Genomic DNA, 15,717 nt, shown 5'->3' with positions numbered 1-15,717 from the left:
ATAAAATACATTGGGTTTTTTTTGTTTACGATATTTTTCACCGCTTATTTCCGTGTTAGTTACTATAATAACCCAGGTACCGATCTGGACCTGAACTTTCAGGTTCACAAAGCTCTCTGGAGATACTAAAGACTTTAATAAACACCTGCAAAGACACTGGCTATTAGCACCACACACTAAAGAATATAATATGTACCTTCTTCAAATGTACAAACATCCACTGAAATAAGCATGTGAAAAAGAGATGTATATTCCTTTTGCACACACTAATAATATCCATATCATCCCTTGGATGTGGATCTAGGGAGAGGAAATGTTTCCCCAATATCTAGAAAAACATCATAAACTATAATATAGGTTATGTTCTATATTAATCACACTCCTGACACCATCAGGTCCACATGCAGCTCTCACTGACCGGAGCACTGCAGCTGGGAGAGAATCTGAGCTCCTTCAAACTGGTGGCTGACCATCTTCAGGTTCGGTTTGATGCAGCGGATGAAGCTGGAGCCCTGCGGGAGGAGAATGGCGGAGAGAGAGAGACAGGCGTCGTTACCGTGACGACACACAGAATCAGAGCGTCAACGTGGAACCGACGGCAGGGAACACCGACCGTGCTGCGCAGCTTCTCCAGCAGGATGTTCAGCTGGGTCTGCAGACAGAAACAAGATGGCGTCACCGAGAGGCCACCGAATGCCTCGAAACACACTCAGATTATTTAGGTTGACGTGCAACATTTCAAATAACTGGTGCACCAAATATGAGAAGGAAGAAACGGAAATGCAGCTCTGAAGTTTATCCTTTGGCCCCGTGTGGCCAACATGAGAACTACAACAACAAACCCGTAGAAATATATAATAATAATACATTTAATTTATATAGCGCTTTTTAAGGTACTCAAAGACACTTTACATGTTACATTAATACACTGTAGAACAGCTACAGGGAACAATTCAAGGTTCAGTGTCTTGCTCAAGGACACATCGACTAGGGCGGGGATTGAACCGCCAACCCCCTGATTGAAAGACGGACCTGCTAACCACTGACCCACAAATATGTATCTCGGCAAAAATAAAAAAAATAAAAGTTCACACATGAAAAAATAAATAATACATTAATTAGAAAGATTATCTTGGCAAAAGCTTTTTTCTCTATTATCACTATTAGTCTAAAATCACGGATCATAGGAAATCTTCTCTAGTCTGACTCATCACATTTAAAGTTCCTTTTTGGGGGTCAGGTCGTAAAAACCTTCTCAGGTAAATTAGTCAATTGTGATTTGGGGCTTTACAAATATAATTGAATCGCACTGAACAGTCAAACACGAGCACGACTACCCGGAGGAGTGAACCTCCTGCTCTGTATCTCTTGTTGTTTACATGGTGGCGTTTTCATGTGAAGCATTTCTGAGTGACAGACAGACAAGCTGGTGTTGTGCTTCACATTGGGGCCGCGGGGGGGGTTGGACTCCTGGGGGAGCCATCGGATTAGAAACACTCGTTGTGGCCCGTTACTGGGACCGAACACTGGTTGTAATGGAAACCCATCCCTGCAGATTCCCACCTCCGCCTCTCTGCTCCCTCCACCCGTTGAGGCTTTGGGAAACCACCTCAATGGAGCTCACTCTGCCCCCGAGGCCAGCTTCAAACCATCGTTCCCCCCGGGTTACGCGCTTCAAATCTTAGTGATTAAAGGTTTCCAAAATCGGGTCGTCTCGCGAAAGGCTGTTGCCGTGACAACGCACTCTTTGCCGTGAAGGCAAAAGAAGTGTTGGGGGCCTGAAAATGCTCAAAACACACCCAAACTTTTTTGTCAGGACACGTGAGCGATTGGAGCCGAGCGCCGAGGTTCATGTTTCCGTCGACCTTTGGTCAGCTGACACACTGGAGATGTAGTGGAGCTACAGGCGACCCACAAACTGTTAGATAACAGGAGTGATGTGTGAGGTTCTTCTACCGCAGTAGTAAAGTTATTTTAGACTCCTAAAAGAATCTCTGAGTTTAAGTGAGCGCTGTGTTTAGAATATCTCCACCTCTGCTCCATTCACACAAACAGCTGTTTGACCTCTCGGCACACCGGAGAGGTCACACTGATGTTGCACAACAACACAAACACGCTTTGAAGAGAGTCGAATAGATTTTGAAGTCTTAAAGTAGACGGACCAGCTGTACGACGAACAAGGTGAACCCGAAGCTCACCTTGAACTTGTTCCCGACGCTGATGAAGCCCAGCTTTCCGGCCTTCTGCTTGGCGTCTTTGCTGTTGTTGGAGTTCTCGAAGAGTTCGCGGACGAATCGGTCCTTGGACTCGCTGACCAGACACTCCAGAGACATGTGGAGGGCGTCGTTGTTCTTCTCCACAAACTTCGTCTAAAGCCCCCAAAAACACACAAAGTCGGACTCAGGAAGAAGTTGAGTGTTCAGCTCGCTGCCGATATATAAATATATATATAAAACACGCAATTTATTGAATGTGCCGTCTCGTCTGAATGGTCTCTTATTTCAAAGACATATAAGTAAAGAATTTCCCATGATTCATGTGTGTTGTGAACGCACCGTCTCGTAGCACACGGCTCCTGCAAAGTGTCTGATAATAAAGCCTTCATCATCCCTCACGTTCCTGTGGACGGCCAGCTTAGACTTCCTGGGGACCTGAGACACACACACACACACACACACACACACACACACACAGAGACACACACACACACACACAGAGAGACACACACACACAGAGACACACACACACACACACAGAGAGACACACACACACACACACAGAGACAGAGACAGAGACAGAGACACACACACACACACATAGAGACACACACAGAGACACACACACACACAGAGACAGAGACAGAGACACAGACACACACAGAGACACACACACAGAGACACACATACACACACACACACACACACACACACACACAGAGACAGAGACAGAGACAGAGACACACACACACACACACACACACACACACACACACAGAGACACACACACACACACACAGAGAGACACACACACACAGAGACACACACACACACACACAGAGAGACACACACACACACACAGAGACAGAGACAGAGACAGAGACACACACACACACACATAGAGACACACACAGAGACACACACACACACAGAGACAGAGACAGAGACACAGACACACACAGAGACACACACACAGAGACACACATACACACACACACACACACACACACACACACACAGAGACAGAGACAGAGACAGAGACACACACACACACACACACACACACACACAGACAGAGACACACACACACACACACACACACACACAGAGAGACACACACACACACACACAGACACACACACACACACGCAGAGACACACACACACACACACACACACACACACAGAGACACACACACACACACACACACACACACACACACAGACAGAGACACACACACACACACACACACAGAGACACACACACACACACGTTTCCGTCTTTGAAATTATTTTTTTAAAAATATTTTGTAAAACATAAAAGGATAATTGTAGGAGAACAAACTAAAACCACCAAGTTATTTACAGGTAAATGTGCCAACTCTCCAATGTAAACATCCCAAAAACAAAACACAGATTTTAACCACTTCCTGCTGCTAGGTGGACTCACGGTGAGGCGGAAGTGGTTCTTGTGTTTGTTGTGAACGGTGTCGGTGAAGTGCTGGTCGCTGGGTTGAGGTAGTCTGTTCTCCTCGTCCAGGATGTCCAGGACGCCGACCATCTTCGCCTCCACCAGGTCTTTGTAAACGAGAACAGGAAGTAGTTAATGGAAGCCGCTTCGGATCGCCTGAGGCCAACCGGGAGCACGGACCATTAAATCAAGATGTCAACGATTAAAGAGGTGTGGCGATATTAACGGTTTCTCCTCGACCTGGTTGAACCCAGAAGGTGATGGGCAAGCTAATCGCTGTCGTTAGTGTCATTATAATATCTGAACAGCGTAGAGCACCTTGAGGGTGCAAATGTGGTTAATTTCATCACTACGGTCCAACATTTTGGGTATTAAACCTTCATGACCCGGTTAATTAAACTTTAAAAAGAAACTTGCTTAAGAGCAAAAATGGTTCATTTCTGAAAATCAATTTCAAAGACCTTCAAGTTCCAACGTAAGAACGTAAGACCTTCAAGTTCCAACGTAAGACCTTTAAGTTCCAACGTAAGACCTTCAAGTTCCAACGTAAGACCTTCAAGTTCCAACGTAAGACCTTTAAGTTCCAACGTAAGACCTTCAAGTTCCAACGTAAGACCTTCAAGTTCCAACGTAAGACCTTCAAGTTCCAACGTAAGACCTTTAAGTTCCAACGTAAGAACGTAAGACCTTCAAGTTCCAACGTAAGACCTTCAAGTTCCAACGTAAGACCTTTAAGTTCCAACGTAAGAACGTAAGACCTTCAAGTTCCAACGCAAGACCTTCAAGTTCCAACGTAAGACCTTCAAGTTCCAACGTAAGAACGTAAGACCTTCAAGTTCCAACGTAAGACCTTCAAGTTCCAACGGAAGAACGTAAGACCTTCAAGTTCCAACGTAAGACCTTCAAGTTCCAACGCAAGACCTTCAAGTTCCAACGCAAGACCTTCAAGTTCCAACGCAAGACCTTCAAGTTCCAACGCAAGACCTTCAAGTTCCAACGTAAGACCTTCAAGTTCCAACGGAAGACCTTCAAGTTCCAACGTAAGACCTTCAAGTTCCAACGGAAGAACGTAAGACCTTCAAGTTCCAACGTAAGACCTTCAAGTTCCAACGGAAGACCTTCAAGTTCCAACGGAAGACCTTCAAGTTCCAACGTAAGACCTTTAAGTTCCAACGTAAGAACGTAAGACCTTCAAGTTCCAACGCAAGACCTTCAAGTTCCAACGTAAGACCTTCAAGTTCCAACGTAAGACCTTCAAGTTCCAACGCAAGACCTTCAAGTTCCAACGTAAGACCTTCAAGTTCCAACGTAAGAACGTAAGATCTTCAAGTTCCAACGTAAGAACGTAAGACCTTCAAGTTCCAACGGAAGAACGTAAGACCTTCAAGTTCCAACGGAAGAACGTAAGACCTTCAAGTTCCAACGTAAGAACGTAAGACCTTCAAGTTCCAACGGAAGAACGTAAGACCTTCAAGTTCCAACGCAAGACCTTCAAGTTCCAACGTAAGACCTTCAAGTTCCAACGCAAGACCTTCAAGTTCCAACGTAAGACCTTCAAGTTCCAACGTAAGACCTTTTAGTGAAGTCCAGTCCAGATTCAAGTCTCAAATCAAGTACGACACCAAGACATTTGGAAGACCTTCGTGTCCACATCAAGTCACCAGCAACAAGACAGAAAAGTCTCAGGTCGACTCAGTTACCAAATAAAGAGAAACAAGCCCATCGACTTCAGGAGGAAACAATATTAAACTGACTCGTTTAATTTACCACAAAGTTAAATGTGGTAATTAAATTACAAAAAAAAGAGCGTCGCTTTACAAACTTTCATGGACCTAAAATGACATTTAAAAAGATGTCTCTGCGGTCACGATGCAATGCACTTTATGGGATATCTTTTCACTCCCCAATGAGTAACTAAGAGTGTACGTCAGTACAGTATCACTAGTGAGAAGGTCAGCGACACAGTGAACCTGATGGGAAACAGAAGCCCGCTACAGGAAGTGATGGAGGATGATTCACGGCGGCTTTCTGACGCACGTTTCCCGACTCGACTCGAGATGTGCAGAGCGGCTGCAGACTCCCACTCACACACTCACTCCGGCCACCTAAACCGAGGCCACGGGAGCCCGTGACCAGCAGCCGGACTTCCTACTCAAAACCCCCCAGAGACAGACCCTCTTCCATCCCTCCATCCATTCATCCCCCCATCAAAAGAAAAGCAACGTGAACGCGGACGAAGCGAACAAAATGAAACCGATCGTTGACAAATAAACTGCCCGTTTGGAACCCGACAAATGTGTTCAGGGAAGTCACGGTTTTATTAAATCTTGGTTTTATGTTCTACTGTTGTCTGTTTGATGCAGCCATGCATCTCCCGTGTGGACCAGCTGCATCGAGCGTGAGCTCCATGTTCTCTCCGGTGGACAAAGTAGCCGCCGCTCGCAGAGCACACAACAGCAGCCCGAACAAACAAACACATGTAATCTACAGTTTGGGTCAATATAAAGAGCTCATTGTGGAGTCCTCCACCTCGACTGTTGCTTCTTTCCAGCTCTCTCCGCTGTCGCATCTAATATTGATGCCATTTCAGAGCTGGACATCAGTAAAAAGCATAATTAACCTCCTTCACCCCTCAATGCCCTCACATCCATCTGCCTCCCTGTTTACGAGGACGCTTCCATCTCTCCGCCTCGCTGTTCGGTCCACGCTCGCAAAAAACAAATAACGAGGGCTCGGCGCCAGCTGCACATCGAGGCCGGTGATGAGCAGTACTCGGCCGCCCTGGGCTCGCAAACACGACCAGAGGATTGGAAGCGCACAACCCCAGAGAGAGAAAATTAAAAGCATGAATACTCCAAAGCACCGGCAGCAACGCTCCGAAACCTCAGGCAGTGATTTGGGAGAGCATTCGAGACTCGCTGACACCTACAGCTATGTTCACAATGTCGTCTGGGAGGAAACACAAAATATCAAGTCTTAGCCAGCAAAAAAATGCAGATTCAAGTTCTAAGTCGAGTCCCTCGTCAAGTCCCAAGTAAGCACAAACAAGTCCTAAGTCAAGACAGAAAAGTCCTACATCATCGGCCAAGTTAAGACCTAATCGTCCTAATTTAAGTCCCAAGTTAAGAACTAATCGTCCTAATTCAAGTCCCAAGTTAAGACCTAATCGTCCTAATTTAAGTCCCAAGTTCAGCCCTAATAGTCCTAATTTAAGTCCCAAGTTAAGTCCTAATAGTCCTAATTTAAGTCCCAAGTTAAGACCTAATAGTCCTAATTCAAGTCCCAAGTTAAGTCCTAATAGTCCTAATTTAAGTCCCAAGTTAAGTCCTAATAGTCCTAATTCAAGTCCCAAGTTCAGCCCTAATAGTCCTAATTTAAGTCCCAAGTTAAGTCCTAATAGTCCTAATTTAAGTCCCAAGTTAAGTCCTAATAGTCCTAATTCAAGTCCCAAGTTAAGTCCTAATAGTCCTAATTTAAGTCCCAAGTTAAGTCCTAATAGTCCTAATTTAAGTCCCAAGTTCAGCCCTAATAGTCCTAATTTAAGTCCCAAGTTCAGACCTAATAGTCCTAATTCAAGTCCCAAGTTAAGACCTAATAGTCCTAATTTAAGTCCCAAGTTCAGACCTAATAGTCCTAATTCAAGTCCCAAGTTAAGTCCTAATTTAAGTCCCAAGTTCAGCCCTAATAGTCCTAATTTAAGTCCCAAGTTAAGTCCTAATAGTCCTAATTTAAGTCCCAAGTTCAGACCTAATAGTCCTAATTTAAGTCCCAAGTTCAGCCCTAATAGTCCTAATTCAAGTCCCAAGTTAAGACCTAATAGTCCTAATTTAAGTCCCAAGTTCAGCCCTAATAGTCCTAATTTAAGTCCCAAGTTAAGTCCTAATTTAAGTCCCAAGTTCAGCCCTAATAGTCCTAATTCAAGTCCCAAGTTAAGACCTAATAGTCCTAATTTAAGTCCCAAGTTCAGCCCTAATAGTCCTAATTCAAGTCCCAAGTTAAGTCCTAATTTAAGTCCCAAGTTCAGCCCTAATAGTCCTAATTTAAGTCCCAAGTTAAGTCCTAATAGTCCTAATTTAAGTCCCAAGTTCAGACCTAATAGTCCTAATTTAAGTCCCAAGTTCAGCCCTAATAGTCCTAATTCAAGTCCCAAGTTAAGACCTAATAGTCCTAATTTAAGTCCCAAGTTCAGCCCTAATAGTCCTAATTTAAGTCCCAAGTTAAGTCCTAATAGTCCTAATTTAAGTCCCAAGTTAAGACCTAATAGTCCTAATTCAAGTCCCAAGTTAAGTCCTAATAGTCCTAATTTAAGTCCCAAGTTCAGCCCTAATAGTCCTAATTTAAGTCCCAAGTTAAGTCCTAATAGTCCTAATTTAAGTCCCAAGTTAAGTCCTAATAGTCCTAATTCAAGTCCCAAGTTAAGTCCTAATAGTCCTAATTTAAGTCCCAAGTTAAGTCCTAATAGTCCTAATTTAAGTCCCAAGTTCAGCCCTAATAGTCCTAATTTAAGTCCCAAGTTCAGACCTAATAGTCCTAATTTAAGTCCCAAGTTCAGCCCTAATAGTCCTAATTTAAGTCCCAAGTTCAGACCTAATAGTCCTAATTCAAGTCCCAAGTTAAGTCCTAATTTAAGTCCCAAGTTCAGCCCTAATAGTCCTAATTTAAGTCCCAAGTTAAGTCCTAATAGTCCTAATACAAGTCCCAAATTCAGCCCTAATAAGCATAAGTTATGACCTACAAGTCCAAAGACATAACAGTCAAGTCCAAAGTAAAAATGTAAGACAGGTCAGGTTTCAAGCAAAGAGCTTCAAGTCTTCCATCAATAGATGAAAAGACTTTTCTTCTGCACACAAGCTGACGGCTCCAGTTGGACCGGTTTCATAATGCATAATGTCCAACAACAACGTCAACGTTAGCGTAGATGCATTTTCATTGACTGCAGAAAGCGGATTAATTCATGAATGCTCCCAGACATGAAGGCACCAGCTGGACGTTTGACATCTCCAGGTGTCACCTAAGATATCTGCATGTTTAGTTCCTGGCTCCTCGTGTCCCTCATCTCAAAGTTATTCAAATCACTAAATAAACCTTTGCAGAGAAACACTCGGCACAAATATGGAGGCGGAGCCACCGGCTCTGAATGCAGCGGCGTCTTCGTACCTATGCAGTCCTGATTGTCCACATAGTGGACCTCGTTGACTCCGAGCCCCTCCCGCTGGTACAGCTCTTGCTCCTGGAATGCAAACGAGATATTAATAATGAGAATCCACAACCACATTCGTTTAAAGATTGGTCAGGATAACGAGACAATCAACGGTTTTAATGGCTCTTTCCAGACGCTCGTCTGTGGAGGATCGAACGCGGCGGCGCCAGCCGAGCAGCGTTCCTTTCACAATTCATTTCCTCTCAAACACTCGAAGCAACGATGACACAATTACGAAGGCTGCAGCGCTCCAAGAGTGCCTTCTAGTCCTGTTACGTGAAGAATGATCATTATTTTCCAAAACAGAGACGTGGATTGCTGCGGCGGCGGACATCGTCCCTCGTGGTCGTCTGTAAATCGAGAGTTTCATCCAAAATATTAGAGAAACTTTACGTGAAGCAACATAACACTTTAGGAGCAATGCAGGCGGTGATCATCATTTTGAAACGGCAATCATAACAACACAGCGTCACAAAATCACGTTAAGGAATACAAATGTTTAGATTTCGTGTTTTGAGGCATCTGAGATTCGGAAAAACAATACTTTTCATAAATGAGACAATATGGAAAAGATGACACCCGTTTCAACAAGAGAAGCACGTAAACGTGGGAACCTTCGATTGGCTGCGTCTCTCATGCTGCGTTCACACCAAACGCCCGGCGAACATTCGCGTCATGGACTTTGCATGCTGGCAGCGCCTCTGGTGTGACCCCCAAATGGAACGAGGGCGCCCCTCACCTCTTTCAGGATGCGCTCGTTGAAGAACTGCTGCAGCTTCTCGTTGCAGTAGTTGATGCAGAACTGCTCGAAGCTGTTGTGTTCAAAGTACTCTGCGGAACAGGAACGATAATATTCTAATTATAATCAGAAAAGAGGAAAATCTACATCATCAAATATTAAGTCTTTGTAATTTAATCACCCCGAACTTTTTTCTGAATGTTTTTTGGGTTTTTTTTTTACTAGCAAAGATATTTAAGCTGAACAGCTGAGATAATTTCTCCCAAGATGCCGAGGAGGTTGTTCTTTGGTCTCAGTTTGTTTGTTTGTTTGTTTGTCAACAGGATTATGGAGAAAACAAACTTAACAACTGGCCCAATTTCCATGAAACCTGGTGAAAAGGTGGAGCATGTCTCATTCATCTAAATGTGGATTCAATATGTATCTGAAACATTGAATTAAATTCAATCTGGAACGCCGTATCGACGAGCAACGTGGTCCAAATAGTGATGCGTTATTTTTTTCCAGTAAAACATTGCACAGAGTTGTAAATAAGAGGTCAGAAGAGGTTTTGATGGAGACCAACCGAAGCCGGCGATGTCCAGGACGCCGATGAAGTTGGCGGAGGACTCGAAGGGGAAGCACTGGTTGACCCGGGTCACCACGTGGTCGAACAGGCGGCTGTACACGGCCTTCGCCAGGGCATCCCGGGCGTTGTTGGCCTGCTCCACTTTGAGTGGCACTCTGGAGACACACAGGGGGGGGGGGGGGTCACATGATGGCTTACATAGGAGCAGATGAGAAGCGCTTCTTTGAGTGGATGCATTTGAGCGTCTGCGCTTGTAGGAGTTGAAGTGACTTGAAGGTAATCTGAAGCTCCACCTTCTGGCTTCTAGGATGCAGTGAAAAGCCAAACAGTGGAAAGCTCCACAAAGGAACCGTTAGTTTTAATTTGTACATAATGTTTTACATAAAAAGGTGAAGAACGACTAGTCGGGACTGAATGTGCAGCGTGAGCTCTGAAAGCAGTTGAAGTGACATCTGAGGCGCTGAAAGCTGCAACAATCTAATTATCTGGAAAAGACTCCCAGCTGTGAGTTCCTAATAGAAACAGATGCTTTGTGTCAGACGGGATTTAATCTGTTCAAACAAACGGCACCACGACTAACTTACACATCTGATGTCTGACGAGACGCTTTATTAAATACTTTGATGTTCACGGTTTTAACACAAACGGATTTATTGTGCCAGACTTTGATGAAAGAAGTTTTTTTTTTTTTTTAAACGTGTTCAAAAATAAATTCTGAGTACGATAACTAAAAGTAAAATCGGTAAACTAAAACAGAAAAAAGGGGAATTGAGTCAAAATATTAAGTGGAGAAAATAGAAAATTTATATTTTGAGATTAAGATTCAGTTAACGTTTTGTTAATATTCACTAATGTCTTTCCACTTGAGCTCATACTAGCTAATGTTAACTTAACTGTCTATGCTGTGAGCCAGCTAATGTTACTACAGCTACTTGAGCTCATACTCGCTAACGTTAACTTAACTGTCTATGCTGTGAGCCAGCTAATGTTACTACAGCTACGTGAGCCAGCTAATGTTACTACAGCTACTTGAGCTCATACTAGCTAACGTTAACTTAACTGTCTATGCTGTGAGCCAGCTAATGTTACTACAGCTACGTGAGCCAGCTAATGTTACTACAGCTACTTGAGCTCATACTAGCTAACGTTAACTTAACTGCCTATGCTGTGAGCCAGCTAATGTTACTACAGCTACTTGAGCTCATACTCGCTAACGTTAACTTAACTGGCTATGCTGTGAGCCAGCTAATGTTACTACAGCTACTTGAGCTCATACTAGCTAACGTTAACTTAACTGGCTATGCTGTGAGCCAGCTAATGTTACTACAGCTACTTGAGCTCATACTAGCTAACGTTAACTTAACTGCCTATGCTGTGAGCCAGCTAATGTTACTACAGCTACTTGAGCTCATACTAGCTAACGTTAACTTAACTGGCTATGCTGTGAGCCAGCTAATGTTACTACAGCTACGTGAGCCAGCTAATGTTACTACAGCTACTTGAGCTCATACTAGCTAACGTTAACTTAACTGCCTATGCTGTGAGCCAGCTAATGTTACTACAGCTACTTGAGCTCATACTCGCTAACGTTAACTTAACTGGCTATGCTGTGAGCCAGCTAATGTTACTACAGCTACTTGAGCTCATACTAGCTAACGTTAACTTAACTGGCTATGCTGTGAGCCAGCTAATGTTACTACAGCTACTTGAGCTCATACTAGCTAACGTTAACTTAACTGCCTATGCTGTGAGCCAGCTAATGTTACTACAGCTACTTGAGCTCATACTAGCTAACGTTAACTTAACTGCCTATGCTGTGAGCTAGCTAACGTTAGAGAGCTCCTTTAGTGTATATTCAGTGTGTATTTTAGCAATCTGATGTAATGAAACACCAAAAGAAACACAAACAAATAACTGAAGATAATGGCTTAATCTCAATTTCAAAACACACTGAAGGTGTTGGTTATTGGGGACATTTTCATAAAGACTATGAATGGTACCATAGTAATTTATGTACAAATTTAATTAATTATTAATTATATTATAAAAATTATATAATTTTACATATGGATTTATCTAGAAATGTGAAAACAATGTCACTAAATTTACTTGTCAGCATTATCTAAATGTCACCTACAGGTTCTACATGTTTGGAAATCCTTTTGTACAATCACAGAAGAAAATCTGTTTTATAGGAAATGGATGTAGGAATATTTGGTGGCTATTAGAAGATAAATGGAGATGTTTAACCCAACAATGTTGTAAAATATGTTGTAAATATGACAGAATTTAGAGTGACTTTGGGATTCTGAGAAATTAAACTGGCCATATTTCTCACGCGTTATAGACTAAATGATTTATAAACAAATGTATATGTAATTAAAAAAAATAATAATCTGTAGCTCTGAGCATTCATGTTCTCCATTGTCTTTAAGTGAATAACAAGCACCTAGGCTTAATGCCCATGTTTACATACTAAACTTCTCTTTAATTTATACATTTTTAAAAGAATTTTAGACAATATTTAATTTAGCTTTTCGTGTCTCTGTGTCAGTGAGTTCTGTTTTCTTTGGTCCGTCCTGTCCATTCTTATAAAACATAACCAAGAACGCCTGGAGGGGACCCAAATAACTCCAAGTTGTATTTAAACTTCTCCCTTCAAACGATATCAATTGATCCTCTTTGTGCTTAGATCTGAAACCAAATGAGCATTTGCATGGTTGTGCCTGCAGCCGATCATCCAGTTGTTCCTATATTCCACACATACATTGTCCTTGCCTTGTTAATGACAACATGAAGATGTCGGATATATAAAACACTAAAGTCGCCGTCTGCATTCAGCCTGAACCCCGTGGCTCTAAAGCCTGCCATTGTTTCGCCGGCAGCTCGGCCTCCAGCGCACGCCGTCTGAATGCCAAGTCGCTCGCCTCCGTTTCAGAAACCCACCCACGCTAGTGTTTGTTTCTCCTCTCTTTCATCCGCACAGAAGAGGAATTAAAAGCTGCTCCCCGGCTCTGAGCGCCGGCCTGTCGGTTACTCTCTCTCTGTCCCGCGTTCAGTTTCCTCTCCCGGATCAGACGTTGCACATCGCCGTACTGTACGCCACTAACCGCTCGGTACCGGCAGAAGACAAAACCACAGCAACCGCCGGGGGCTTCTTCTCTGTTAAAAGAAGCCAAAACAAACAGTGGTCACCTCTGGATGTTGGATTACTGACGGAGGAGTTTTGTGCCAACACAAACACGCGTAAAAGAAGAAAACAGTTGGATGGCTCCTTCTGAAATCCTCCACGCTGCAGTTTAAATCAACACGCAGCAGGTTGGATGTGGACGGAGATCAGCCGAAGGGCTTCTTTTGGAGCCGGAGAGGTCGCCGCTCTTCCAGAGACTCTGTGCTGGTGGCAGATGGTGGAAGGAATGAAAAGCTGATGGGAACGATCGCTTCCAACTTGTTTATGCTCTCCATTTAAGCCAAAAAGAAAGAAAAAAACCCTTTTTGAGAAAGCAAAAGATCCTCTTTGCACAAGGAGGCGGCAGACGTTCTGCTGACGGCAGATGGCTGAAGGGATGGAGCGGAAAAAAAGAAAGAAAAGAATGGCGTCCAACATGTTCACCCCCTCCAGGGAGGAGGAGGGGGAGGTTGGGAGAAAGAAAGTCGTGCATTCAACACTTTGAGTAAAAATAGTAAAAGTATTGATCAGTCAAATGTTTAGCCATCAGTTACTTTCCACCACTTATCTACAGCCGATAATTCCTGTATTTCTGTCCTCCCCTGAACTCCACTCTGCCGGCAGCTCGGTGCAGCGGCCTCTTGAACACGGTTCTCTCATCACTGCCTGGTGGTACGAGGCTGGTCTCCGGTCTCATCATCTTCATCACTCGGAGGATTAGCGGCATTGAACCTTTCAGAAAATAGCAGCGCCCGTCTGGGGGGGTTCAGGTGTCTGTTGCTCCACTCAGAGCCAGAGGCTCCTTTTAAGACCCGAAGCTCTCCCGTGGCGTTGAAATGGAACAACGTTATCTCGTTAAGCCGGTCCGGTTGGAGACTCTTCATTTGTGGGTTTGGACGCAAAGGGTCCACCTGGTTTTAAAGTTCATCCCGTCACTAAAGTCATCGTTGTTGTTTTACTCCTGACCCTTCAGGAGGAACAACAAGGTCAAATACTGAGATTTTAATCGTTATTGTCATCCCACCGCTAGCAGAATATATTAGTCAAGATGTTCCCAACCAGGCGGCAGGTGGAGATATAGATATAGATATATATATATATATAGATATATATATATATATGAACGCCACTTTATGACTTTTGAAGTGCAAATACAATCAGCAGCGGTACAAATTCAAATTAAAGAGAACAAATAGAACAACGTCACAGTGAAATCCTTCAAGAGGGAAACGTGCTGAAGTGAACCGAGCAGAATATCTAATCCCAGTGTTTCCATCGTGAGTGTGTGTGTGTATATCTGTGTGTATCTCTGTGTGTATCTGCATGTGTGCGTGTGCTCCTACTTGATGACCGTTCCTTTGGCGCCCCCTGCAGTAGTGAGCATGACTCTGGAGGTGAGGCTGACCCTCAGGTCCTCCTCCTCGAGGCCCAGCAGCTCGGCGCTGTGCTCCAACGCCTCGCTGGACTGGTTCTTGATGGTGCAGCCGCCTGCAAGACACAGAGCAGGGCCGGCGTGAGCCCATGAGACGATAGATTATATATATATATATATATATATATATATATATATATATATATATATATATATATATCTCTCTATATCACACGTTCTCCTGATCACACGTTCTCCTGATCACACGTTCTCCTGATCACATGGATACTGATGAATAACAACCCGTTACTCCTCTAGATGTTCTGCGTGTGCTCCTCAGGTGTCTCCTCCAGCTCACCTGAAGTGCTTCCAGCCTCCTCGAAGTCGATGTTGCCGAGGTGCAGCACGCCGGCCACCACCCTGAACAGGTCCAGCTTCTCCGTGTCGTCCAGGCCGATCTTCTTCATCGCCACCGACATCCTGTTGAAGTCTCCGTGGTCGTCCAGCAGGGGGTCCTTCAGGGGCCCCGACTTCAGGTGCTGAGGAGGACGAGTACAGAGTTACCTTCACCCTTCGATAGGTAGAAGACGGATGGATGGATGGATGTATAAATGGATGTATAGATGTAGAAATGGATGTAGAAATGGATGTAGAAATGGATGTAGAAATGGATGTATGGATGTAGAAATGGATGTATAGATGTATAAATGGATGTATGGATGTAGAAATGGATGTATGGATGTAGAAATGGATGTAGAAATGGATGTATAGATGTATAAATGGATGTATAGATGTAGAAATGGATGTATAGATGTAGAAATGGATGTAGAAATGGATGTAGAAATGGATGTATGGATGTATAAATGGATGTATAGATGTATAAATGGATGTATGGATGTATAAATGGATGTATGGATGTATAAATGGATGTATGGATGTATAAATGGATGTATAAATGGATGTATAGATGTATAAATGGATGT

The 15,717-nt window shown here is 43.6% G+C and overlaps 1 protein-coding gene across 10 annotated transcripts in view; it reads right to left on the bottom strand.

Annotated features, from left to right (window-relative positions):
* Positions 1-15,717, bottom strand: part of myo6a (myosin VIa) — a 64,506-nt gene that overhangs the window by 29,446 nt on the left and 19,343 nt on the right. For 8 of the 10 annotated variants that reach the window (XM_034527350.1, XM_034527347.1, XM_034527346.1 and 5 more), the window contains exons 11-20: positions 15,093-15,273; positions 14,706-14,850; positions 10,191-10,348; positions 9,626-9,717; positions 8,844-8,916; positions 3,666-3,793; positions 2,556-2,651; positions 2,199-2,369; positions 614-652; positions 419-512 (exon numbers count right to left, since the gene is read on the bottom strand). In XM_034527350.1, coding sequence (XP_034383241.1) covers positions 419-512; positions 614-652; positions 2,199-2,369; positions 2,556-2,651; positions 3,666-3,793; positions 8,844-8,916; positions 9,626-9,717; positions 10,191-10,348; positions 14,706-14,850; positions 15,093-15,273 — 1,177 coding nt within the window. The other 2 variants (XM_034527354.1, XM_034527355.1) reach the window with 2 other exon arrangements.

The sequence above is a fragment of the Cyclopterus lumpus genome, chromosome 24 (assembly GCF_009769545.1).
Source record: "Cyclopterus lumpus isolate fCycLum1 chromosome 24, fCycLum1.pri, whole genome shotgun sequence".
Classification (NCBI taxonomy): Eukaryota; Metazoa; Chordata; class Actinopteri; order Perciformes; family Cyclopteridae; genus Cyclopterus; species Cyclopterus lumpus.
Note: the sequence above shows the minus strand (reverse complement) of the source record. Positions and strands in the feature narration are given on the sequence as shown.